This window comes from Nannobrachium achirus, assembly GCF_963921795.1.
Source record: "Nannobrachium achirus genome assembly, chromosome: 8".
Lineage (NCBI taxonomy): Eukaryota > Metazoa > Chordata > Actinopteri > Myctophiformes > Myctophidae > Nannobrachium > Nannobrachium achirus.
In genome coordinates this window covers 26,151,791-26,178,336 of record NC_137817.1, presented here as the reverse complement: position 1 = coordinate 26,178,336, position 26,546 = coordinate 26,151,791, and the positions used below count along the sequence as shown (strand labels likewise).

General features: G+C 42.3%; 1 protein-coding gene across 3 annotated transcripts in view; it reads left to right on the top strand.

Annotated features, from left to right (window-relative positions):
- LOC308289903 (eukaryotic translation initiation factor 4 gamma 1-like) overlaps positions 1–26,546 on the top strand; it is a 66,813-nt gene that overhangs the window by 14,700 nt on the left and 25,567 nt on the right. The window contains exons 3-8 of one of the 3 annotated variants that reach the window (XM_080731674.1): positions 960–1,071; positions 2,108–2,188; positions 3,656–3,688; positions 6,216–6,413; positions 11,514–11,607; positions 19,792–19,928. In XM_080731674.1, the coding sequence (XP_080587800.1) occupies positions 1,009–1,071; positions 2,108–2,188; positions 3,656–3,688; positions 6,216–6,413; positions 11,514–11,607; positions 19,792–19,928 (606 nt within the window). In that variant the 5' untranslated portion in view covers positions 960–1,008. Of the gene's footprint in view, positions 1–959; positions 1,072–2,107; positions 2,189–3,655; positions 3,689–6,215; positions 6,414–11,513; positions 11,617–19,791; positions 19,929–26,546 lie in introns of all 3 variants that reach the window. The other 2 variants (XM_080731673.1, XM_080731675.1) reach the window with 2 other exon arrangements.

Below are 26,546 nucleotides of genomic sequence, written 5' to 3'. Positions count from 1 at the left end.
ATAAGCCAGATACTCTTTTATTATTATTTTTTATCTGTGACTTGGATCGGTGACGTTGTGTCCGATATCCGATATCCCAATATGACTTAATTAAGTCATATCGGGAGCCGATACTGATAAGATATCGGTGCGTCCCTAGTTATTACACCAGGCTGAATGATGATACAACAATAATAATAATAATAATAATAATTGTTATTTACCACGACACAAAAGGATTAGCACAAATATGTTAAGTTACTCCTGTGGCTCATCAGCTTCCCTTCAGGATACTTTTCACTCTTGTTTTCCACACATGCACACACTCTGTATTTCTAAGGAGCTGTATTACTGTCAGCAGATTTTTTTGTGATAATTGGACAGGTGGGAGGGAGTAACGCGTTGCGAGGCGTTGTGAGCATGTAGATCTGCTATTTTCACAATAGAACCTTGTTATACAAAATGTAATCCCTCAACTCTTAGTGCTCGTCAGGGTGGGGGGGTCCCCCAGTTAAAATATGTATTTTGGGGTTCGCAGCCTGAAAAAGGTTGAGAACCACTGTTCTATTTATCATCTCTGTGGAAACCTCTAATTATGTCCAAAATGGTTACTATTAAGGATTCAAATTCCCAAACACATTTTTATGGGTGTCTTTTTTGTTGTTGTTTCCTTTATTTCGTTTTTAATATAATAAATATTATTAATATCAATAATTTATAAAAAGTTAAGAAATTCCATAAATTATAAAGCAAATGTTTAAGAAGTAGTGATGATAGTTGATCTACAAGCTCACAACGCAGCGAGAAGCGACGCGTTGTGAGATTGTAGGTCTGCTATTTAATTTTTCACTAGTTTGGATCCCGGGCAAATGTGTAATTACTCGTTTGGGTCATGGGCTAAAAAGTTTGGTCACCACTGTTCTACGGTATCCCCCTCCCTTTTGTCCTGACTCACCCTCTCTCCTCTTCTATTTATTCAGATTCTACACAGGTCCGTGTCCCACGTCCCTCCATGCAGAACTCCATGAAATGAATAAAGCACCACAGCCTATAACGGGACCCCCCTCTGCCCCTTCCCCTGGTCTCTCACAGGTAATGTCCTCCTCACTGTCAGAACGTTTGTGTGCATGCGCCGCGCGTTAGGTATGTCAGAAACTGATAAAAGTCAAAATCGATTATATATAAAAAGCTTTTTTTTTAAAAATACATGTAATTTTTGATTATCATATCATAATAATCATAAACTCTTTTAAATCTGATATTTCCTCTTTCGGTCACACACCATCATACTGGAGAAGTAGAACTCTGTCGGTAACTCCATGTACCATGTTGAAATCATCTCAGGGAAACTTACGTTAGCAAATTTAGTGTAATATAGAAACATGTGACCTATTGAATTACGTTAACCTAGGAGGTTTTTCATGGATGAAACTCATGTGTGCTTTCTGCACCTGGTTAAGCGTTTGAATGAGTAGCCTAGGTGCTTTACAACCTGGTGCTGCTGAATTGAAGAGTACATCAATGGCAATGTTTTCGGAGACTCGACGACTTGTTCAAAATCGATTATTCTGAGACATCCCTAATGCACATGCTCGCACCATAATTGTCAAAGATATTTTTGACTGAATGATTGATTGACAATGTGTTCAAAAGAAAGAACAAATTGCACAGGAAAGTCAAAAGGATAACACAAGAACGCTAAAAGCTTATTTCCATTGTGGTCCCATTGATGTAGGTGTGTGACCTGGAGGGGGACAAAGGGAGTAAAAGCAGTGAAAAGGAATAATATTAAATACAATTTGGGTCTGATGTCGATCCTGATTCCTAGATTACCAATACGATTTAATTAATCCATTTCTATTAAGAATATTTGCCTATACCGAAAGTGCTTAAAATAGAGATGCCAGGTTGTAAGTTGTTACAAATTGGGACGCATCACCTGCATAATTGCCGACATATCAAGAAATCTAACTAATATATCAGCCAAACTGATATATACTGTATATCGGTTGGGCTGGAGTCGTTATTGGTATCAATATCAATTCAAGGTAAATATCATTCTTATCTCACACACATCTTTCCTCACGGTGTTCACTTCATCTCATTCCTCTCCGTGTCTCTCTCACAGCCCTCCTACCCCCCTGGGCAGCCCTCTGTCGTGTTTGCCACCCCGCCTCCACAAATGAACCCAACACCGCAGCCCCGACAGGTAGGCCCCAGCCTTCAGTCCACACACTTCTTGACACCACTGCTAGGGATGGGACGATATGAAAATTTCATATCATCGCAAGAAATCTCAATTTTTGATATTATCACAATAATCAAAATCCATTTTGGCAGAATATTTGCCAAAAAATAGCAGATCTACAAGCTCACAACACGCAACACGACATGTTGTGAGCTTGTAGATCGGCTATTTTTTGGCAAAGACATTTGATAGAGAGTGAAAAAAAGACTGTATCGAGTATGTATATTATAAGTACCGCTTACCAATTATAGAGGGTTTAAGTGGTATCGGATATGCAGCTCGGCAAATAAAAGGTGAAACAGTGCATGACAGAGGACGATATCACGATATCTCCACGCTACGATTATCGTGAGTGTTTTTTATCACGATAAATGATTATATCGCTTATCGTCCCATCCCTAATCACTGCTTCACTTCAGACTGAGGTTTGGCTGTGCTCCATTCCAAAATAGTAGCTCCTTAACATTCTAGTTTGGAATGAATCCCTACCAATGTCAGGTAGTTACTGACTTTTTTTTTTAGCGTAATCACTTTCTCTTCCATATTCAAGGCTTTGAGCAATATGTTGTGACTTATTCCATCCTATAGAATACACATCTCTCACACATGTCACCGAAGTGCAGCATAATTCCATTCACTTATTAATTATGTTTTTAGGACACATTGTTGCTCAAATGTCTAATGTCAAGGTCCTGGCTCCAGAGCTGTTCTGTGTGTGACATCATAAAGCCCAAGCTTGCCCAAGCTCACCGAATTTATTTGTGAATTTCTGAATTATTGCCTGTACTATATCTCTGCACCACAAACTGCTGCTCTGCACTCAACCTCCACAAATTACAAAGGATAATCTAGCTTTCCCCAATCTCTTATGTGTGTCCACATTGGGTTGCTGTCGGGCGGAAACCTTTTACGTCCTAAACTGTTTTCAGGAAATAGAAAAAAGAAAAAAAAAGCGTTCTTTTCTAGTTTAGTTTAGTTATGTTTAGTCGCAAGCTCTTGTTATTATTTTCAATTGGTTAAATATTTATAAAACCCACAGACAGACCTAACCACTTTACACCTGGTGTCATAATTTTGGGCATGTCATTTTAGGGGAAATCTTTCAAATGTCTTTAAAAATGGCAGCATGCTATGAGCTTGAAAATATGATATTTTTGCATGACACTGTATAGACCATTAATTCATGAAAAAAAGGGGGGTGGGGGAGGATGAATTATGGAGATAAAAGGTTTTTGCCCGACAGCGAACTATATGTATTACTATTGTTGTTATTTCTGGGTGTTTGAGCATGCTTGATCTTCACCTGGGTGTAAGCTTCATTGGTCAAATGTAAACCTGTGGGGGGCTTGAGTCCAGTGTGGAGTCTGTCTGCTGATCTTTCTGGGGGGTCTTTAACCTCTGTCTTGTGTGCCTCTCCTCCCACTCTAGTTTGCCCCAGGGCCCCGGCCTATACACCAACAGGTACTAACAGCACAATTGACTAACCTCCTGTGGGGTGGGGTGGGATGAATTAACCCCAGTCAAGGGCGTAACTTAAACACATGTTCAAACCACTGGGAATGTTTTGAAGCTCGTCTGAAGCACTAGCTTGGCCTGAAGACTGTAAGCACTGTTGCCTAATTGTCATTATCTAGTGCCTATGATATGAGGTAATGCGTTTGTGCAAAGCTTCTTTGTGTTATCATCAGGGATGCAAACGAATGTGCTTTTCAGCTACTGTCGCTTTTTTCCCCACTTGCTTTGGCAATGTAAACTTATTTTCCCCATGCCAATAAAGCCCATTTGAATTGAATTTAATCTCTAACGATTCATACAGTGTGTTTTTGTCGTTGCTCATATGAGTGAACTGCATTGAGCAAACATTTTTACTCTACTGTCAGGACCTGTTTTGAGGATCTCACCTTACATCACTGTTTACGTGGTTGTTTACTCTAGTCTTGCTGGACCATCACTGCATTACACACCATTCTGCCTGCACAGACATTTTGAGAGCAGCGTCCACTCCCCACAGATGCTGAATTCATCTGTCCACATTTGCTGACTAACATTATTAGCATTAGCTACAGTACGTAGCAGCAGGTGTAATGTTATGCGTTCTGTAAATGGGCCACAATCCAGTCTATCTGACTCATATGATATTAGGCTACTGATAACGTTTTTCCTTAAGTTCTTTTTATCATCCTATATTTGTTTGCATCCCTGCATCTTGATACACAGACTATAAATCCCCTTTGATCAAAACATCAAGAATGATCAGATTATAACTTAGCCAATGACCAATGGAAAACAAATATACAAACAAAATATATTATAATAATGACAAGGCTGCTTTTTTTCCTCTCATGTAGCACTACACCATGTCAGCAGCGTGGATGTGGAGATGTAAAATCTGTTATAAAACCGCTGTTAACACCAAAGCCTGCAGCCTGCTGTATTTCAGGGAACTAAACTCTGCTTTAGACAGAAGGTCAAGAAGAAGGGCTTATCTTAAGTACTCTGTGTGTCGTCTAACTTCAACATTCCAGTGGTTGATTACCTCTGAAACCTTGCCTCACGTTAACTGTCTCTTCTTCACACTGTCCTGTGATGAATAAAGCAGAATGCCACGAAACATTTTTGAACCCAAAATATAATGCGAACCACCAAACCATTCACTCAGGGAGCCTTTGTATAAACATTTATAAAAGGTGACTCTGTGTAAACCATGTGTCTGTCTAGTCTGCAGCCTCTGTCAAGTGAACAGGGGAGAAAAAAACACTGCTGCAAGCTCTCACATGTGTGACAGACAAATTTCAAATGATGTAGAACAGGGGTCTTCAACGTTTTCTGATGAAATACACAATCATCAGTGTATTTTGGATTCATGTCAATTTGTGTTTTCAGATATTAACCACTTGAACCGTCAATAGCCCGCTCTTTTTCCCCCTCTACATCAAACCTCTTTGCCAAAAATAGCCGATCTACAAGCTCACAGTGAGCTTGTAGATCTGCTATTTTTGGCTAAAGTTTACATGAGGTTTACAGCTGAATCAAATGTAATGGGAGAGCAGCTTGTTGAAATGAAGTCTGCTTTCCAACACTAGCCGTCTTATTTCACACCAGGTGGTTTATGTTGTCACAGCAGATGAACGTCAGGGTGATTAATTGGTGCTTTACGGTTTGTTAGTTATACAGTTTTCTGTCCAAGCATACAGTATATACTGGCATGCACTCTGCATTATCCTCTGCATGCAGCTCATTAATTCACTGCTTGGCTCAATGTAGTAGGTTTTTGGGTGCTATGCTCCGTAACTGATTGTGTGGTGCTCTTTCTCTCTCTCTCCCTCCCTTCTCTTCCTCTCTGCTTCCGTTGGATGTGTCTGTGTGTGGTCTGTGTTTGTGCTGCTGAAGGGAGGCTTCAGGTCGCTGCAGGTAACTTATCCCTCACTTTCCTTTCTCGGCTGCCTCCCCTGTTTTTCCTCCCACCCTCCATGGGAGTGTGTGTGCGCGCGATTGCATGTGTAATATATGGCAGTGTTCTGCTTTGTTGCCTGGCGTCATTTTACTGGCTGTGGTGGTTGGCTTCCCAGGCCAGCAGCAGAATGTCAATGAGGAAGTTCTCAATGAACCGGTGCTAGCTACTTTATCTTTCCTGGCTGTCGGAGCCAATATGTTTCCACTTGGACCCATGGACAAAGTACAAGGCTAGTTGTTAGGCTGGACTAGCAGAGGCAACCTGATCCAAGTGACGTATGAAAGTGGTTGCCCTATTTTCCCAAGAAGGGGAGTGATCAATATCGCCCTAATATGTCTCTTCCTTCCTCTTTATCCATGTTCCTCCTCCCCTCCCCTGCCGTCATCACACTTGCTCTCTCTCCTTCTCCTTTATCCTCTTCCGTCTCCTCATGTTTGTCCTTTATCACTTATGACATCCTTTCCTTCCTTTCTCCACTACACCTCGTCTCCCCCTGCTCCCACCTCCGTTTGTCTCCCTCGCCTTGCTCTCCAGCCGTACTATACAAACAGGGCCAACCTGCCCCCCAGCAGCGGGCCTCGGGGGGTGCCCCCCAGCAGCGGCCCGCGGCCCGTGGCCCCTACGCACGTCTACCAGCCGGGACCTGGCTCCCAGATGATGATGATCCCTCAACAGCAGCTGCCTTTCCCCAGTTCACCACAGGGAGCGGCTTACTTTATAGGACCTGGACAGGTAAGGCATCCAAAACAAACATGAATAGGCAAATTGGCGCTCCATACCGCGACCGCGAGGTTCCCAACGAGTCTGTGCCCTTAAGCTAGATGCATAATAGACCAACTTTTTGAGTGAAAATCTTTAACACAAATCTTTGCTTCTGGGGGTCCCTGGAACAAAATAATATTTTGCGATGGGGGTCCGTGGTCCGTGGACAAATACATATCATTTTGGGGGTCCTTGACATGACAAAGTTTTTAGAACCACTGATGGCAACATACGTTTTTTTTCACATTCTACATTTTGTAGAATGTGTATCAGTGGTTAAGGACCCCCAAAATATGTATTTGGCCGCGGACCCCCATCTCAAAATATTTTGTTCCACGGATGGACCCCCATCGCAACATTTTTTGTTCCAGGGTCCCCCAGAAGCAAGGATTTGAGTTAAAGATTTTTACTCTAAATTTTGGTCTATTCTGCATCTAGCTTTAAGGGCACAGACTTGTTGGGAAACGCGCGGTCGCCTCCATACCTGGCACATGCATGTGGTCTGTGGATAGAGCAACTTTTTTCCCCTCCCTCTATCAAAGGAGAAATTTTCCTGTCTGTGTGATCTCATGCTTGAGTAAATCTGACCCCTCCACTATTGTGTTAGCACGATCCTCACGTTGCTCAGCTGATCCCTAACCACAATGCTGAGTGTGGTTTTGTGTAAAAGTAACACAGAAGCAAGGTTAGAAAGGGATTGTTACAATGCAATTGAAAACGCCTGACATGTGGCTCCTCTTGGTGTATATTAGGAGAGCAGCTTACTTACTGTTGGGGATGCAGCTAACTGGCCAGACATAAATAGCAGTGGTTCCTGACCTACTTTTTTTACTTGGTAGCACTTGTGCTACCAATTAAAAACTTAAGGAGCACCAGAAAGATAATTTAGGAGCATCTACCAAAATGTAAGGACCACCAAGTAATGCATTTTATTTAATTAATAAAAACAATATGTAACAGTGCCGTTTACCAATAACATAAAATTAAGATAGTAGTCTTGCATGATAGGCAACCACTGGGACTTAATGCAATATGCTGGGGCCAGGATTTAAAATGTTGTGTCCTGACTGTCTGTACCTCATCCATCCATCCATCTCTTCAAAGAGACTGAGGTATCAAACATGTCCAGATGAGGACCTTCTACACTGATTCCGGCTAATCACATCTTCATCTGTTGTTTTGGTTCACCTTCATATCCTATTTGGATCATTTAATTAGAATTTCTATGTTATAAAATAATTGAAACGTAAATGCAACACAGTAGTCTATTTTCCATTTCATGGGCCATAATGCGTATAGCCAAAGCTTACTCACTTCTAATGAGAACATTGATCAGGGTTGTTGTTTTTTTGTGTTGTCTGAATATTTATTTTCAACTGTTTCAAAACTCATTTGCCGAAATGTACCACCAGCTGTCTGTTCCTATGACTTGATCTCTGTCTAGCTCTGACTCACTCACTCTCACACACACACACACACACACACACACACACACACACACACACACACACACACACACACACACAGGTCTGCCTCCTTCTCTTTCATAGTGAGAGAGAAACGTTCTCTTTCTCTCCGTTGCCGGCTCGGATCGTTTCTGAACTTAAATGCTTGAACTAATGTAGTTTCTGACACGTGGTGAGAAAAACTTATGAAGAGCAATGTCAGCGACGCCCACACCATTGTGTCATGAGTACGGTAGATTACTACACGCTACATGCTATTAGATTAGCACCAAGAGCTAGCGCAGCTCAGAGGGTAAGGCAGTTGGATGGCAGGGAGTGCCTGTTTTGGTTCACTTGACCGTTATGATCGCACCACAGCAATTATTTGCAGTCACACAGGAGCTCCCAATTTAATTTTTAGGTTGCTTTATATTAAAATCCAGTCCTAACACATTCTCTGTGATCTTTGGCACCCCCCAACTGGGGCCTGGAACACAGGTTGGGAAACACTGCACTATTGCATTACAAACCTATACAATCTTTTTCTCCCAAAGTTAGTCATTGCCGATCCCCATGTGTACTATGGTTGCTGTTACTGCCAACCCCTGCACTGTTGTCCTGGGGTGGTTGTACAGTAGAAAACCAAGTGTCTCCTCTGATACACTAAGACTAGTCGTTTACCGTTCGAAGATATGTGCTTCAAAATGATGTGCAGAGTGTGGGGTTTGGGGTGTGCACACAGTATATGAGGGATAGAAAGTAACTTTAACTGGGTTTTGCAGGAGAAAATTTGGAGCAAAAATGTAAGGAGCAGACCTGCAATTATAGATTAATTTAATCCATGGAGGAGTGCAATTCCTTAGACAGACAGTATTGATAAACGTGTAGAAGGATTGCTTTGCTATAATTGTGAATATAGTTGATCAGTAAAAATTGAATTACAGGACATGGTACTTTGAAATGAAAGTATAGCATCACTACCAATAGTATATTTGTGATGAATAAAAAATGATGTAACAACAGAATGGGTGATATAGTTTGACTGGCAATAAAGTATGGGGATTATGTATGCGTTAATTGCGACCGTAGGTCGCAGTTACTTGCACACTATCCAAACCTCCACCGGCTGTCCCTCCGGTGACGGAGGGACAGCGGTGGAGGTTTGGATAGTGTGCAAGTAACTGCGACCTACGGTCGCAATTAACGCATCACATCCAATTCCCCATCACTCTCCTTGCCTGCCAAACTACAACCTCCAAGGACCCCCGGAGTTTCGGGGACCCCCAGGTCCCTGGGGGACCCCCAGGTGTAAAAAATTACCAAATGTGCAAAAATGACCAAATGACCACCCCAACGGGGCTGCTCTCTCTGTGTCACACACACACACACACACACACACACACACACACACACACACACACACACACACACACTCACTCTCTCTCTCTCTCTCAAACATAATGTGTGACCTGCCAAGTGGCAAGGAATGTTGCCACTGTCCTCTCTCTCTCACACACACACACACACACACACACACACACACACACACACACACACACACACACACACACACACACACACACACACACACACACACACACACACACACACACACACACACACACACCCCTTCACACCAGGGAGTCCAGGAAGGATGAGCCTCCATGCTTAAATAAACAGACCTGGGTCCACTATCAAGATCTGCCTGTGGGTGTGTCTACTTAGTACACAGTATCTCTACAGTCATGTAATCACAACGCATCTGTCCCATCTAGCGCCACCATCAGGACGATTTTGCACAAACTACTTTTTGGCCTATTTATGGAGATAAGCGACCAACGGTCGCTTATCTCCCGATTAGGGAGTCTTACTGGTATGTATTTGTGTAAAACATTGGTCATTTGGGTGCGTTTGGCGTCCTCATTGATTAGCAAGATTCTAGGTTGCAGGGGGCTGGCAACTGCTTTCCTCGACATAGTTATTCCATACCCGTTCGAGACAGTTACAACACACACAGAGACGTAGCAGTGTACCCGGTGCGACACGCACGCGACCCACGTAACGGTGGGCAAGCGAATAACAAGCTTGATGTGGGTGTCGGGACTCGGGAGAAGGGAGAAATTTTGTTCCTCACTGACAGGGATGGAAAGTGACTCTTATGTTTTAGCATACCTGCAACAGTTAAAACGCGCACGTCGCGGACTCACAGTAAGCACAAACACACGCGCGTGCCTGTGTTCGCATGAATACATGTACATCCAAAGAGGGTTTATTCAAAGACAAAACCTGTTTGTCTTTGAATAAAAATTACCTCTTCATGTTGAATTGGGAAGATGATCCAGACTTGATCACTGAATCCAGATCTTAAAATAATAAAATCAACAGGAAGTTGACATATGCTCCTGAAAAAAGCCAGGTTTTTGTAAAGTTGCATATTGACGGAATCGGCTTTGTTTGTGTTCGTTAATTTACAACAATAAGTACGTAAGTAGTTCTGAATGGTTTATTGTGTCGGCAGAGAACAAAGGCGTCTATCCACTTTTCAATGCACTAGACCCCTGGGAGATGGATTGCTGCTCAGGTGGAGTGCCACACCTACCATCAGCTCCCAGTAGGCTACTTGACTTACAAATTAGTTACCCAAGCCATGCTACTCATATGCTGAGTGGTGGTGTAAAAAATGATCGATTCAGCTATGCATCGCAATTCTGCTGTTCTCGATTCTGCATTGATGCAGCACCGTGACAATCGATAATCAACACCTAAATGTAATCGTATATAATATAATTATAATACTGTATATAATATTATATACTGTATAATATAATTCTAAGTAAATATGATGTAGAGTGTATCTGACTGATTAAAATGCAGTAATCTAGAAAAACGATGCATCACGATTCATTGTAGAATCAAATTGTTACTTGGTGAATCGTAATCGAATTGAATCGTGAGGGTAGTGCCAATGCACACCTCAGTGCGAATTGAACCCAGTACCTTGTGGTCCAAAGGCGAGGTCTGTGTGCTTTACCCGGACATAAAATTGTGCTAAAATAAAATGAAAACAGCTCAGTGGCCTTGTGGCCCTGAGACAGGGAAGTCAGGGTTCAGTCCCCTGCTGTGGACTATAAATATGGTACCCGATTCCTACCTGCTTGGCATACAATATCAAGGGTTGGTTTGGGGATAAATTCCTATGACATACTAGCGCCATGTCCAGGGGGTGTGCTTGTACATTAAGCTGCCTTGCGCTACGGGAAGAGGGATATAGGCTCATGATATATGGGCCACACAGCTTGGGAACGGTGGGCTACTTTCTCAAGTGCTAAAATAATGACTTTGACACCTGTTTGACCGTGCAATGAAAGCCAACATAGAGCATAGTAGCCTGTTGGTGTTGTGGGCCTGTATATTGGATATTCTTTCACATCATAATGTGGGATATAAATTAGTTTTTAGCTTAAATACATTTATTGTATGCTGTCGCTGTCAAACAAATGTGGAAAAAACCTAAGAGGAGGCTTTTTTGACTACAGGAGCGTTTTAATCTTTTTCTTAGACGGGGGTTTAACTGCAGTGTTTCATCAAGCAAACTGACCCTTTCTCCCCTCTCTCTCTTCCTCAGTATCGATCGGCGACCTATGTGGCCACACCCCAACAGTACCCAGTGCCAGCTGGCACTCCTGGCTTCTACCCTGGCACCAGCCCTGCTGAATACGGTACTTATGGTAAGAGGCTCTGTGATGGGCCTCGCCTAACCCACACACGCACACAAACACTATTTTATTTTTTATACCAGATAGTGTACCTCCAGTAATTCATTTGATAGCTGCCATTATTGTCATCATAGATTAAAGGGGTGTGTAAGTGGTGTTATCATGTTCAAATACGTGTTAAATAGCTCTATATTCCAACATCGTTTCTCCTGATGAAAAAAAAAAAAGAAAGAAAGAAAGTCACGTCAGGAAACTAATTTGTCCAATCAGGACTGGGAACTGATGCAGAATAAAGTGAAATTGGAAGTGATGAAACCAAAAAATAAACTGACATATTAAGAAATGGAACTCCATAAAATAGAATCTGAAACTGTCTCTCAAAATGACATAGTTGCCTTTTGCCATCCAAATCAACATTAGGTTTTTGAGGTCCTTTGATCTTATAAAGAAAAAGCTCTGCAAAGCACTAGTGGCATCTGCCCTTCATTGTGTGTGTTACCATACCCTCTAGTGGTTGCTGTATGTCGGTACACCACAATAACCCATGATGACCTAAAAACAAACTCAATGATCCCCTGCTGCTATTTATCTAAGCTATGTTGTGCCTTTGTTTAGACTGTAGCACACGAGAATGCACGCACGCGCACACACACACACACACACACACACACACACACACACACACACACACACACACACACACACACACTCCTACATTTTGGGTGTGCCATTTGGCATCTGATGTACTTTGTATTTGATTGACGATAACGTACATTCATTCATTGTACTCATTTTATCCAGATGTCAGTGGGGGAAATAATAGTTCTGGGTGTATGTCCATGAGTACCTGTCTTTTATTTGACGTGAGTGTCATAATGATTTCTCTGTTTTGTTGGAGGATAAAGTATGCATTTTGCATTAGATTAGACGTACACCGTAATTCCAAACAAAAGGTCTAGTTCAGTGTGGTTTTGAACCAGAAGCCAGTTGTTGGAACATTTGAAAGAGCATTTCTGGAATTTGTCCCTGTCCACGAACGGTGCCCAGTGTAATGGAATTAGCTGAACTGATGGAAACAAACGCAGTTAAACTGTTGGAACACACAGTTTCACTCACAGCCTCTCGTTCCAAAGTTACTTGCCACTTGCACACTATTTGTCTGATTTGTGTCTCTAATCACTTTAGTCAAGCGTTGTGCTCACACTTTAATGACACGTAGTTCACACATTTGTGCACAGCAACACAAACATTTTACACATCTACTATACACACTGATCCTGAGACACATACGCACATGCCCAGCCCTGAAAAGGGTATCTGGGATTTTTCAGACAGTTATTCCTCGTGCCAACGCAACTGGCATGTTTCTTTTTGTCGGGAGAGGCAGTGCTAAGGTGAAGTGAGGACGTGCTTATAGTCTAGTAGCCAGAAAGTGAACCCGGACATTTTGAGTACCCTAAAGTTTTATGTTAGAAATGTTGAGTATGGGTCCCCAGCAGTTAAAAACTGCCGGATGCTAACTTGCATATGTTGGGCAATTTTCATAAGTAGCATAATTCGATTAAATTAGCATAATCACCTATAATAATGAAAAATATGTCAAAAACTGATTGGCCGATTTGAACAATATTGGAGTGGTTTTGGGGGTTATTGAGGATGCTGAATCCATTTCTGACATTTTCTAAATTCAAAATGGCCGTTTTAAACCGGAAATGGCCATATACCAACTTAAATTGGGATGATTTTGATACTTTTTTGTTGATTTTCCAAATGATGAAGTGACTATTTTTGATAGGCTATTGTGGCAGTCATTGTTCTAATAATTTGTGTGGATTGTCTATATTTTGCTTTTGAAATGCAGATAATCTATAAGCATATAAATAACCACATTTATAATTTAATTCATAATCAAAATCAACAAAAAAGTATCAAAATCATCCCAATTTAAGTTGGTATATGGCCATTTCCGGTTTAAAACGGTCGTTTTGAATTTAGAAAATGTCAGAAATAAGATTCAGCATCCTCAATAACCCCCAAAACCACTCCAATATTGTTCAAATCGTCCAATCAGTTTTTGACATATTTTCCATTATTATAGGTGATTATGCTAATTTAATCTAATTATGCTAATTATGAAAATTGCCCAACATATGCAAGTTGGCATCTGGCAGTTTCTAACTGCTGGGGACCCATACTCAACATTTCTAACATAAAACTTTAGGGTACTCAAAATGTCCGGGTTCACAATGGGGCTCTATGGGCTGGCTACTGGACTATTACCCAGGCTGCTCTGGTTGAGAACAAAGGCAATGGTGAGCAGAGCACTATAGCACAAAGCACTACATCTAACTGTACGTAATACGCTACGGCCTGTCTGCTACCAATAAGTAACCAACAACAGGAGACTGAGCATTGCTTTCCAGCTGTGTTGCCAGTAGAGCTGGGCAATATATTGATATGTTGATGTTGTGAAATAAGGCTAGAGATCATCTGGGATTTTAGTTATTGTTATATGGCATAAGTGTTGTTTTTTTTCTGTTTTTATTCGTTCAATATTTTCCAAAGATAGTAAAACTAGATGAAATGCAAGCCCAAGTGGGTAACACATTCATCACTATTTTAAAATGTTGTTTTCGTATTTTATTCTGAAAACTAGTCCTGTGCCTGGGGGTGTGCACTGTATATCAGTGACTAAATGTAGCAGTCTCAGAAGTAATGTTGGAGAACCCAGACCGGTGCCCGGATAGTCACCATTGATGTCCAGTTGTGCAATGCCCGTTGTATCAGTCTGTCTGTCTAGCTCTCTTTTATGCCCATATATGGTGTTCCGTGTCCAGGCCAGTCTGTGATGTCATCTCCAAATTTAGACACTGTAGTGATGTCAGTCAGTGATGTCAGCCAGTGATGTCATTGGGCATTGTTTCAGCATGTGGCTGTTACCATGGTGGCGACACTGTTTAGTATCAGTGATGTCAGCATGCAGACAGACGGTCAGACGGCGGATGGACAGACAGACATTCTGTAAATTAATAGTTTACCTATAAAATCACACTTTTTTTTTTTTTTTTTTTTCTTTACGTCCAGTATTCAGTTTGGAAAGTCACAACATTGGATTTACACTGGACTGGCTGAGTAGAGACAGAGACAACAACAGGGACTAGTTGTTGTCTCTGTCAGATTCCATGCATTTCCACAGTAACCAAGATAACACTTGCAAGAAAAAGCTTATTTTGAGTGCGATTCTTTCTTTATTTTGATTTGAGTATGATTTTTAAGAGAGGTAGAGCCTGCACACTGTCTTCAAGGATTACTTTATTGAGTAGCTAGACAATGTTTAGATCTCACAGGATCTTCATCCGGTCAGTCTGACTCCCATTTTGGGAGACTAAGGTGATCTTTTAATCAGAATTGAGTGCTAACACATGTATCAAATATATCTATTAATAATACAAGCAAAATTGAAGAAAGCATGTGACAGTTTTCATGCCTGGCATCACCCAGACTGATAACGTGGATTCACTCACACTTCAGTTGAAACGCAGTCCCTGATTGGCCCGGTCATTTTCGGATTTCTCATACTCACTCCCCATAGGCCGAAGTCCAGACTGATACTGTGGAGGAACGTGTGAGTGAATCCACGTTATCAGTCTGGCTAATGCCAGGCTACCACTCATCCCCCGTTGTATCTTTATTTCTAATTCAAACTGAAGTTTCGATGAGGTATGAGCAGAGACAGCCCTACTTTTAACGCTTGGAGTCTATTTCAAGGCTGAACTTGAATGGACTTGTTTACTATTCCACTGGAAGTCGGAATAAATCAAATGGACTCTGTTGTTTAATTTCAGCTCCAGGGTTAATGTGTGGGAGCTGATATCGACAAAGGGCTGATGTAATTTTTGGTGTTTGTTTTAAGATTAAAGCTGCTGATCCAGCGTCTGGACTGAGTCCTTATTTACCCTTTGCCTTGTTCAGCTATTGAGGGGAGTTGGATAGTGTGAATCCTAGGGGGAGAAATCAGCTGGAACATTAAGTGGAGCAGCAAAGTGTGAGTCTGTAGTCTTCCTCATTCGCATGGGTTGGACACATTTTTAAAGGGCAACTTGGCCTATTTTTACCCTGAATCTCGCACTCGCTCTCTCTCCCCTATGCTTCTATTGTGTGGATGTGAAAGCGCTGGGATTAATTATCTTTGGACAACAGAAGGTAATGAAATACAAATCCTTATGATATTGATAAGCACAGCAATCTTTGTCTTCCCCTTCTTTATAATCATGTGCACCTTTCATTTTGCCCAAGCCTTGTGTGGCTTGATGTAAACTATGTTGAAACCCAGAAGTTGCCAGTGGCTCTCTACCCAGCATCTACTTACGTCCCACTGAAGTATGAATCATTCTGAGAGAACTGGCTGTGAGACCAGCCCCATCAGGCATTTCAACGCAAGAATATGGAATTTATGGAAATGTCAAGGCCGTCCCTGAGACCGAAATTGACCACCAGTCTCACCAAGCCTTAAAATGATCATTCCAGGAAAAAGTTAAAAGTAATTCCTATAAATTCCTAGAGACCTAACACCCAAGAACCGCCTGCCCAGAATGAGCTCTCTCACACAGGTTCTCATCCATGCTGCATTCTGCTTACGCACAAGTTTCCTCGGCTCAGTGCAGTCTTTTTCTTTTCAATAAAATGATTCCTTTTAATTAAATACGTTTAATTAAGAACACTTTCCGATCATGTGTGGTAGATACAGTTGAGTGCATGCGACCTAAGGCAGTTTTTAACCGCACAGATACGGCCACGATTTTCCGTCAAAAAGGGTTTGCTGCCGACAGGGAGCCATCGGGAGCTTGTCGGCAAGAGACGCTTGCCGTCAATAGGGCTGTCGGAACCCATCTATGAAAAACTGAACCTGCTCAACCCGCAACCACAGACTTTACAGGAAAACAAGACCAAAGTCGCTTATAATGAGCAGACCTGGCAACACTACCAAACCAGCGCTGCAGGCTATCAAGGTGTCATCTGAATGCAATTGTTACGACCCCATTTGTCTAGGGGTAATGTTCCGTCGCCCGACTTTTAAATGCCAGGTTTGCCAACTAATGCCAGCAGACTACAACAGACTAGCAGTTTGAAGCCGTTTGAAGCTATAGTCTGTTTGGTGTGGAGACACCTTAAATATACTGTCACCAGCTTTGGGAATTCAGCATGGCTTTTGTCTTGAGGTCAGACTCAGAGTGGCCTGACCTCATACAACTAGTGGTCATGTGACAATGAAATGTCACACGCACACACACACAATCCAAATATGAAGCTGCATACATGAATTTGTATTACATTGGCTACATTCCACACTAGCCTTACAAATGTGAGGCAGGAAGCTTCATGAAACATTAATTCCGCAGTGCTCCTTCCACGCTGGAAAAACAACACAAAATGGTGCATGCTGCAAACCCATAGAAATCCCCTAAAATAGTACACACCCCTGCCTCAGCCTTCCAGGGCAGTAGGTGGCGCTGCCTTTGACCGGTGAACAGAGCTGTGCTAGTGGTCAGGTGAAAACATAGACTCGGGCATTGGAGGTGGTGGTGACGACATGTGGGGAGGAGTGAGCAGTGTATTTTTAACAACCCCCTCTTTTTTTTTTACATGCACATACACACAGGCCACCTCTGTTGTTGGCTCTGACCTCGTAACACAGATCAGATCACGGCATGGAGGGTCAAGACTGGGGAAGGGGGGGTTGGTGGTCTTCAGACACCCTATTGCCTCTCCGGACTGCATGACCCGTTAGTTTTAGCTGTTAAGCTCGCCCCTGGGTACACTTGAACGGAGAAAAGGAGGGAGGGAAGAGGAGAAAGAGGGAGAAGGAGGAGTGATCAGGGAGGGGGGAGGTCAGAGGGAGGGGCGAAAGGCAGACACGCTGGAAGTCGGGAAAGAGAAGAATCTTTTCTGAGGGTCACCTGTACAAAGAGAGCGGAAGAACAGAGAAGGGGTTTGAAGACGACCCCCCTCTCCTTTAACCCTTGTGTGCGCGTGCACACATGCTCACGGTGGTGCACGAGTTGTTCTGACATGGGGAATCGCGGGTCTCAGCAACAGGAGGAGGAGGACTCCGAGGGTAGGTTTTGTCTAGACGCTGTGTCGTTTTACAGCCTTGCTTTACTCTGCCACCATCCAACTCATCTCCCTTATCCTTCTCTTTATGTATGTCTCTCTCTCTCTCTCTCTCTCTCTCTCTCTCTCTCTCTCTCTCTGTGTGAGTCATAACTCAAGTCTCTCATTTATAGGGTTTGGGACGTGCTCCAAGAAAGATCCAATTTTTTTCCTTCCTTTCTCATTTCATGCATGCATTCCACTTCTTTCTCTCTCTGTCTCTCTCTCTCCCCCATCGGTGTGGTGACTTTCTCACTCTCTCCATCTCTCTCTCTGTCCCCCCCCTTCCCTCTCTCCCAGTCGGTGTGGTTTTTTGACTATATTTAGGCTGTGCCGCTCTTGGTCAACAATGCAGACTCAGTAATGTGAGTTAGGCTGAAATGCAGGCAGGGGGGAAGGAGCGAGTGAGAGAGCGAGAGCTCCCAACAGGCAGACAGAGAGGCCACTTCTATGTGAGGAGATTTTTTTCTTTTCTTCCTTCTATCCGAGAGAGGGGGAGTATGAGATTGAAAGGGGGTTGAAAGAAGTTCAAACTGTAGCTGGACCAGGTAAGATCACTGAAGATCTGGAGCTGAGATTAAGTTTTGAGTGTAAGAGGGTGGTGCCTTTGAACTTCTGCGATTCACATTTTTCTTATGGTGGTGGCAGGTTGGCCTGTGCTCTCTAAAGGGGTTTGTGAAGCAGGCCATGTTGAGTAAAGAATGCTCCAATACAGGGCCTTGGCTAGTGGAGGGATTGCTGTGTCATAGTTTAAAGGCCTACCTGTATGGTGTCTAACATCTGAAGTGTTGACTCTAAAATGGTACAGATTGATTCTTCTCAGGTGATAAGACTTTGAGAAGCAGCTACTCAGCAGTAAATAATAGTTGATTCGTCAACGTTTTTGGTTGGAAGTTGAACCTGTTGAACTGATCTACAGTATCATCTGGAAAATATCTTATAAACCATATACATAATCATACAACAGTGTCAGATAGATGGACCTTTTATAGATCCCATTGTTACCATAGCAGCACCACAACCCCATTAAGGATGAAACCAAGATACAGTAAGCAGTACAGAATAAGTGGTAGGGTGAACACTAATGAAAATAGGATAACAACATAATGGCCAAATTAACATCAGACCGGGCCCTCTGTGTGTGCTGGTCAGGGACAGTATGTACTTTAAACACTTTAAACCTGGCATTGCTATTGGGCAGAAATCTTTCAAAGGTTTTCATAACAAGCAGATCTACAAGCTCACAGTGCATCACATTGAATATGGATTAAGTGGCTAAATAACAAGTTATTTCTGTTTAGTTTGAGGTCCTTAGAAAATGTTACACTTTTAAACGATATTGGTCAGAACATAGATAATTGGTGGTCTAGTACTCACCACAATTTTGATCGGCATCAGACCCACAAATCTTAGTTTTGATTGTGGCTGAGGAACCTCTCTGTTGCATAACATCCCCACTATTTCCCTGCTTTCCTCCATATCCAAACTGTCATGTCAAAATGAAGCTGAATTCACCCAATATACTATATAAAAGAAAGAAACTGCAGTTGTTGTGGCTTGTCAGAAGGTTTTAGGGCTTTTTGGAGAGAAAGAAATTCAAGATGGATATGCAGGACTTTTAAAATCACAAGTGATGTTAGGTGTGCAGTGCATACCGTTGTGTAAAACGGTGTTTCTCAAAGTGGATTCCAGGGACTCTGGGTTCCTTTTATGGGGGTCTAAATTGTCCCATACAAGTCTGTAACTCTGACAGTATACAAATGGAACCAAATGGACCCGTTCGGGTCCATTTGGTTCCATTTTGTACACTGTCAGAGTTAAGAGGAGACCTTGACATTTGAAAGTTTGAGAAACACTGGTGTAAAAAACAGGACGTATGCTGTTGGCCGAGTGTGTGAGTCTGCGTGACTTTGTGTGCCTTGCGTGTGTGCGTCAGGTTGACGTGGCCGTGTCACCTTGTGGCTGTGTGGGTCTAAGTCAACGTGACTGACTGTTTGTGCTTGTGTGTTTACATTCCTCCGTGTGTTTGGTCCACAGCGGGGGCCTACTACCCTGCCCAGGCCCAGTTCACACCCCAGGTGCAGCCGGCGCCTGTTATCATGAATGCAGCCCCCCAGCAGCAACCGCAGCAACCGCCTCCGCAACACATCGCCACCAAACGGGAACGCAAACAGGTACAGTAACTACACGACTACACACCTAACCTGTGGGGCTGTTCACGTTTCTGACATTTTACATGACAATTAATTGTCACTCGAATAATTGCGATTAACGATTTAATTCTGTTTCTGTCGTTGACAATTACTGTACATTCCTGTTTGGCTTGTAGGTTTTGAAGTTGCACATGGCAGATATGACACATAACCTAAATATACAAAGATACAAAGACATATTTGACAACCTTATACTTAAAAAAAAAGAACATTGATAGTGGAAATAGCCGATCTACAAGCTCACAATGCATTGCGATGCAATGTGTTGTGAGCTTGTAGATCTGCTATTTCCACTATTTTTTTTTTTTTTTTGTTGAAAATATTAAAGTTTTTCAGCATGTAAACGATTATGATGATTATGACAACATAATTGTCAAATAATTGCGATTAGACGATTATGTAATAATTGTGACAGCCCTACTACTAATCTGCACACTGGAGCTTAATTGTTGATGCTCGAAAATGGCCCATCTAAAAACTCACAATGTGTCGGACGCATTGTGAGCTTGTAGATTGGCTAAGTAAGAATAGCTTTTCGAACAATATGTTACTCAAAATGTAGTATTCCAAATGGACCAAAAATCATTGTACTGTATATTTTGGGCCCAGGAAATATAGTTTCATGAATGATATGTAAAATGTTACTAAACTATATACAGTATGAGTCAGGGGCGTCACAAGGGGGGGGAGTGGGACTGAGTTACTAGGGCCCAAGGTGGAGGGGCCTTAACTAAATAGCAGATCTAGCGAGCTTGTAGACCCCATTGAGTTGTGTTCATCCTGGCTGCAGAGAAATTAATGCATCTCGCCGTTCTTTTCCCATATCGCGCGTTTGGTCAAAACAGCCTGTTTTCTATGGACCATAACACGGCGGCCATGAATCGGAACCGTCGCGCACACAATGTGCACAGAGCCGCCGCAGATCTTGGCAGCTAATCTACATTAGGCAAAATTATGGCATTCAAAGTGTTAATTATATTATCTCCCATATAGGAATTCTCCAATTACATATTGGTGAATACACTTTATATGATTTTACTGTATGGGTCAGCATATAAACATAGTTCTTGGTATTATATTTTACTGTAAGCATTTAGAATATTGTTCTTAGTATTATAAACATGGTGGAACTGTTAAGCCTCAGTTTTCCAGGGGTTCCATTTTCCTCTTGGGGCCCTTTTTATTTATTCAGTACTCAAAACATACCTCTGGCGTTGGACTTTACAGAGTCTCACTACTGCATAGTGACTTCAGGCTTATGTGCCGTGTTCATTTTTCACTGTTGGTTTCATTGATTGCGCTCAGGTCCCCCCGGCTATCACACATGTGGCTCTTATAAAAGACTGTAGAACACCGGAGAGTTTCAGCTGTTTCATATTGGAGTGTAACATCAAAGATTGGTCATTTTGTTCCTCCTTCCGTCTTTGCAATGACTGGAATTACTTAAGAATTACTTTGGAAACTCATTCCACAGAATTCCATCCACAGAAACATTATTTCTAAACGTACGTACAAACATCTTTTGCCTCAACAAGTTTATATATGAACTGGCAAGTGTCAAGCGGCAGCTATGTGTTTTTTTTTTGTATGTCTCTGCTCCTTTGCAGTTTGTTGTGTGAACACTGAGCTTAGCCTAGTTTAGCCTCTTAATTCCTGGATATGTGATCAAATGGCAGCACGTCTCAAAGCGGGTTGACACAAACGGTTGCCGACTGCCTATGGCAAGTAAATAAGACGTTCGGGCAAGTGGAGTTTGCTTTCAGGTTGCCCAACAGGCAAGTGCATTAGGTCTTCATTAAAGTTAGGGTAAGTGATTTTCTTTTGGTTAAAATAAGTGTTAAATAGCTCTGTATTCTGATAGAACGCATTGCTATAGACAGTTTTTTTTTCAGGAGTCTCCATGTCTCTCCAGCTCTTTGTTAGACAGAAAATGCATTTTCAGGTCTGGATACCAATTGTATCCTATCAGAATGGAGAACTCAGACAGGATACAGATTAAACAAGTGAAATTGGAAAGAAAGGAGCAGACAAAATTGGAACTGGAACACTATAAAAATGAAGCTGATAAATGGGTACTCTCTCCTGATGGCTGAAGGTTTGTCACCTACTTGAAAATGTATGTCCTGTTCATTAACTCTTTTACTGACATACGGTATGTAGGATAATCATCTTTTCTGCTCTTGCCAGCAAATCACTTACCTTTGAAATGTCATATAATAATATCCTTCCATTATTTCCATCCGCGGTGTTGTTTAAAAGACCCCCGCACGTCTTCATAGAGCCAGTAGACTGTGGCTTTCTTCACCCAAAGTCAGCACAAAGCAGAGAAAAATGGACCCATTGCCTCCTTTTTTTGTAAACGAAAGTAAACAATCTTGGTCTAGTTCAGATAACATGACTTCTGGCTGCATGCTTCTTCGTGGCTGTAGGATCACTCACAGACCACAGACACCCGCTGCCTGTGCTTCCATGCCCAAATAAGGATTTGATGAACGCTCGCCGCGGCAGAGTGGACTGCGACGAATGACGAACACGCTCGTCATAGGCAGTAAAATAGTTAATGAGCTGAAGAGACAGGGAGACCCCTGTGACTGAACAAACACTATAGCAATTGATTACTATCAGACTATATTAGTGCTATTTTAGAGTTTTAACCAAAAATGATCAATTACCACTTTTTCTAATTTCTGTATTCAGAAAGAAATGTAAGGCCTAACAAAAAAGAACTTTGGTTTTTTTTAGGGCTGAGTAGGTAGGGAATTTATTTTATTTTATTTTTTATTTTTATTTTTTTGTGGGCATGATGGGTAGCAAGGAATTTTATTTTATTTCCTCATGGGAAGGATGGGTAGGTAGTTTTTTTTTTTTTTTTTTTTTAATTTTAATGTTTAATTTACAGTTTTAATGAATCATTTAAAACATATTTTTTAAATTTAATTTTAATGTTTAATTTAGAGTTTTAATGAATCATGCAAATGAAATCATATTTCAATTTATTTTAGGATACTCTTATTCTGAAGAGATTAAGAAGTCGACCACCGTCTGGAAGTCTTATTGTAATAAGAAATCTGGAAGTCTTATTGCTGCTAGCACAACGTATCTTATTCTGAAGAGATCGGCTACAGGAAGTGTTAGATTTTCCAGCTTAGATTTGACAAAAGAACACAACTCGACGAGCGAGCGAGAGAGAGAGACGCAGTCGTACTTGCAGACATGCAGTGTCGCACGGGAGTCCGCATTCACTCAAGCGCTGTTGCCGTACAGTCTTTCAGATGAATCCCACGCTGTCATAAATGTTTCGTCTCCAACTCACGTCTCTCTGTGGTGGCTATACAGTTCTCAGCTGTACTGGTGGCTGGGCTGCTAACGTTGCTACCTGTAGCATGGCTACCGCTGCCAGTCAGTGTTGTTGTTGACTGAGTGGCAACGCAATTTGTCCCCCGATTGTGTGTGTGCTTGTGTGTCTGTGTGTGTTTGGAGGAATACAAGTTGTAACGTAACTCACATTAGTTTAGCCTCGGGAACCGGGGACAGGTCCTGACTTCGCGAATGTGGTCGCACCAAATATATTTTTTGTAAGACGTTTTTGATCGACTCGTCGGATTTTGACTTTATTTTTTTTATTTTATTTTTTTCACTCCAAATGCCAATAAAATCATCTGGGTCGCACGTATTTAATAGGGTCGGTCGCCAACCGGAAACCAAAGTTTTTTTTTGTTAGGCCTAATGTATAAAGCAGTGTTTCTCAACCTTTTTTCTGCATGGGCACACTTTTCACGTCCCAAGAATCCATGGGCACACCAAAATATCGTCACTGTCGGGAAGAAACCTTGTATCTCCAAGTTTGAAATTTGTACGTTTCTTCGCAAAGTAAAGCCCTGCTTCATCATACAAGGCTGTCGCACAACAGTAGTGAAAACAGCAGATCTACAAGCACACAACGCCTCGCTCTGTGAGGCGTTGTGTGCTTGTAGTTCGGCTGTTTTCACTACTTTAAATCGTTTTTAAAATGATAAATACAATACTGGCTTTCAAGCAGTTTCAAGGGGCACACTTGACCCTTCTCAGGGGCACACCAAAGGTCCCCAGGCACAGTGGTTGAGAAACACTGGTATAAAGCATTTTACGGCAGTGCAACAAAAAACCTTCTCTAAAGCTGGGCATACACTGTGAGATTTTACTACTACTACTCACACTGTACGTACATTTACATTTGAAAGCTCAGAGGCAGGAGCCTTCAAATGATATCAACACACAAATTCCTTTCATATTTGTTTTGAAAGTGGAATATAGGCGTTGGCTGATTGGACTGTCCAATTTGATGACTCGCCAATACAGACAGCTTGGGTTATCATTTGGGATGGGTACCAAGCCAGAACCGATAAGGAAATGACGGTTCCTGGGTACCCACTACCCAAAAAATATTTGTAATTTCGGTACTGCCTATCGGTTCCTAGACACGGCTGACACACTAGTAAAATAAATAAAGGCTTCATGATTACATTACATATCTTAAAAGACGTATTTGACTATCTGTCAGGACCTTATGTGACTATGCGACTTGTATTCCTCCACACACGCACACATGCGCACACACACACACACACACACACACACACACACACACACACACACACACACACACACACACACACACACACACACACACACACACACTGTAGATGCGAGCAACAGCCAGACAGGCATGCAAAATATGGACCATGGAAAGCGCTCTAAAGTGTGGCTTCATTAAAGCAGGGAACCCAAAGAAAGTTTAATCCACGTCTGGTTTGTCGAAACAGCCTGGCATTCATCTGACTGAAAGAGTGTACGGTCACGGTGTTTGTGTCTCGCCTGTTGCGGTCTCCGTCCGTTCGTCGTGTCTCGGGTATGTTGTGCTGGCAGCATTAAGACTTCCAGTGGCCGATCTCTTCAGAATAGGATATGTTGCTCTAGTAGCAATAAGAGCTCCAGCATAGGCTTCCCGTGGTCAATCTCTTCAGAATAAGAGTATGACTGATGCCTGTGAAATACTATTCTTTTGCACATTAAAACTATAAATTAAGCATTCAAATTATGTTTCTGTGTAAAAATATAAATAAATAAATCGTATTTCTAACCATTTTGGAACAGAAATACGGAACCGTTAGGAACCGGAACCGATAAGCAGAATCGGAACCGGACTCATAAAAATCCAAACGATACCTATGTCTAGTTATCATCTTTGTCTTTGTTTCACAAAAATCCTTATCATGAACAACTTTCTGTCAATAAACGTTCTTCTTTTGCTGTGTTACATCTGCATTAATTGTCTGTGCATAGGACCAAAGTTTTGTGGAGCGCTTGTTTTAACACAATTAGTGCCTCTTAATCTGAAGGTTGCTTGGTGCCTCGGTGCCACGCCGTTTCCTCCATAGGCCGCCGCTATTATTTTGAAGGGCTGGAAGGGGGTTGTTTTTGTTTTTTTGGATTATCACTTGACGGCAACGATTACGTCATCTAGTCACATGACAGTGTGGGTCCAGAAGGGAAACATGGCTGCGCGCATCCCGTGTCTAGAGTGTGCAGAGTGGAGACCCCTTTTTGTATACAAATGTCTTTTATGAGTTATTGAAGTTTCTTTATGGGCCTCTCAATGGATTTACTATGGAGGAGCTTCACTTCGCGTGCACGCCCGACGTGCGTTGTAAACAAATCGCGGACATTGCCGATGCGGGCGGGACCGGAGCGACGTACAGTAAGTAATAATATCTTTACTGTATATACAGTAAGATTCACAGTCCTCACCGTCAACGGCGCCATGGTATTAACCCTTTCAATGATGGTGAGCGCCGTCAACAGCAGCAGAACAGTTAAATAGGGTGACCACCCATTCCGCATCTCGCGGGACAGCCCCGGAAAGGGACCGTCTGTCCCGCGTCCCGTAAAACGGCACTGATGTCCCGCGAATCAAAGACATGGAGAAAAAAATAAAATATAGGGGATTTGTTTTCACAATATGTGACGCTCATGTGAAGACAGTGAAGCATACAGTATGTCCTCATTCTCTCATACCGTTGGACGCACCGAGACGAGATCAGTCTCTCTCTCTCTCTCTCTCTCTCTCTCTCTCTCTCTCTCTCTCTCTCTCTCTCTCTCCCTCTCTGAGCTCGATGATCTCTCTCTCTCTCTCTCTCTCTCTCTCTCTCTCTCCCTCTCTGAGCTCGATGATCGATCGCTATCGCTAGCTGTGCTGTGCGGAGCGCACTGTTGTAACATGGAGAACACGTCCAGGAGAAGTCTGCTTGTTGTTGTTATAGTCCCATACATCAGACTGTTTTTAGACTGTGGTTGCAACTGCCATAGCAGGCAGCGTTAGCGAGCAGCATAGCCAAACGTAGCCCCCAGCCAGACACCCGCTAGTCTCAGTGACTGTAGAATAGTGGAGGAACATCACACGGTGAGTGTTGCCATGTCTGATTATTATTATAAGCCACATTGAGCTTGTTTTTATGTAAAGTTGCTTGTAAATAATGGTGGTTGCGGTGAGCTTGTAGATCGGCTCGGCCACTTTCAAATAGCCGACGTATATTGGTTTAA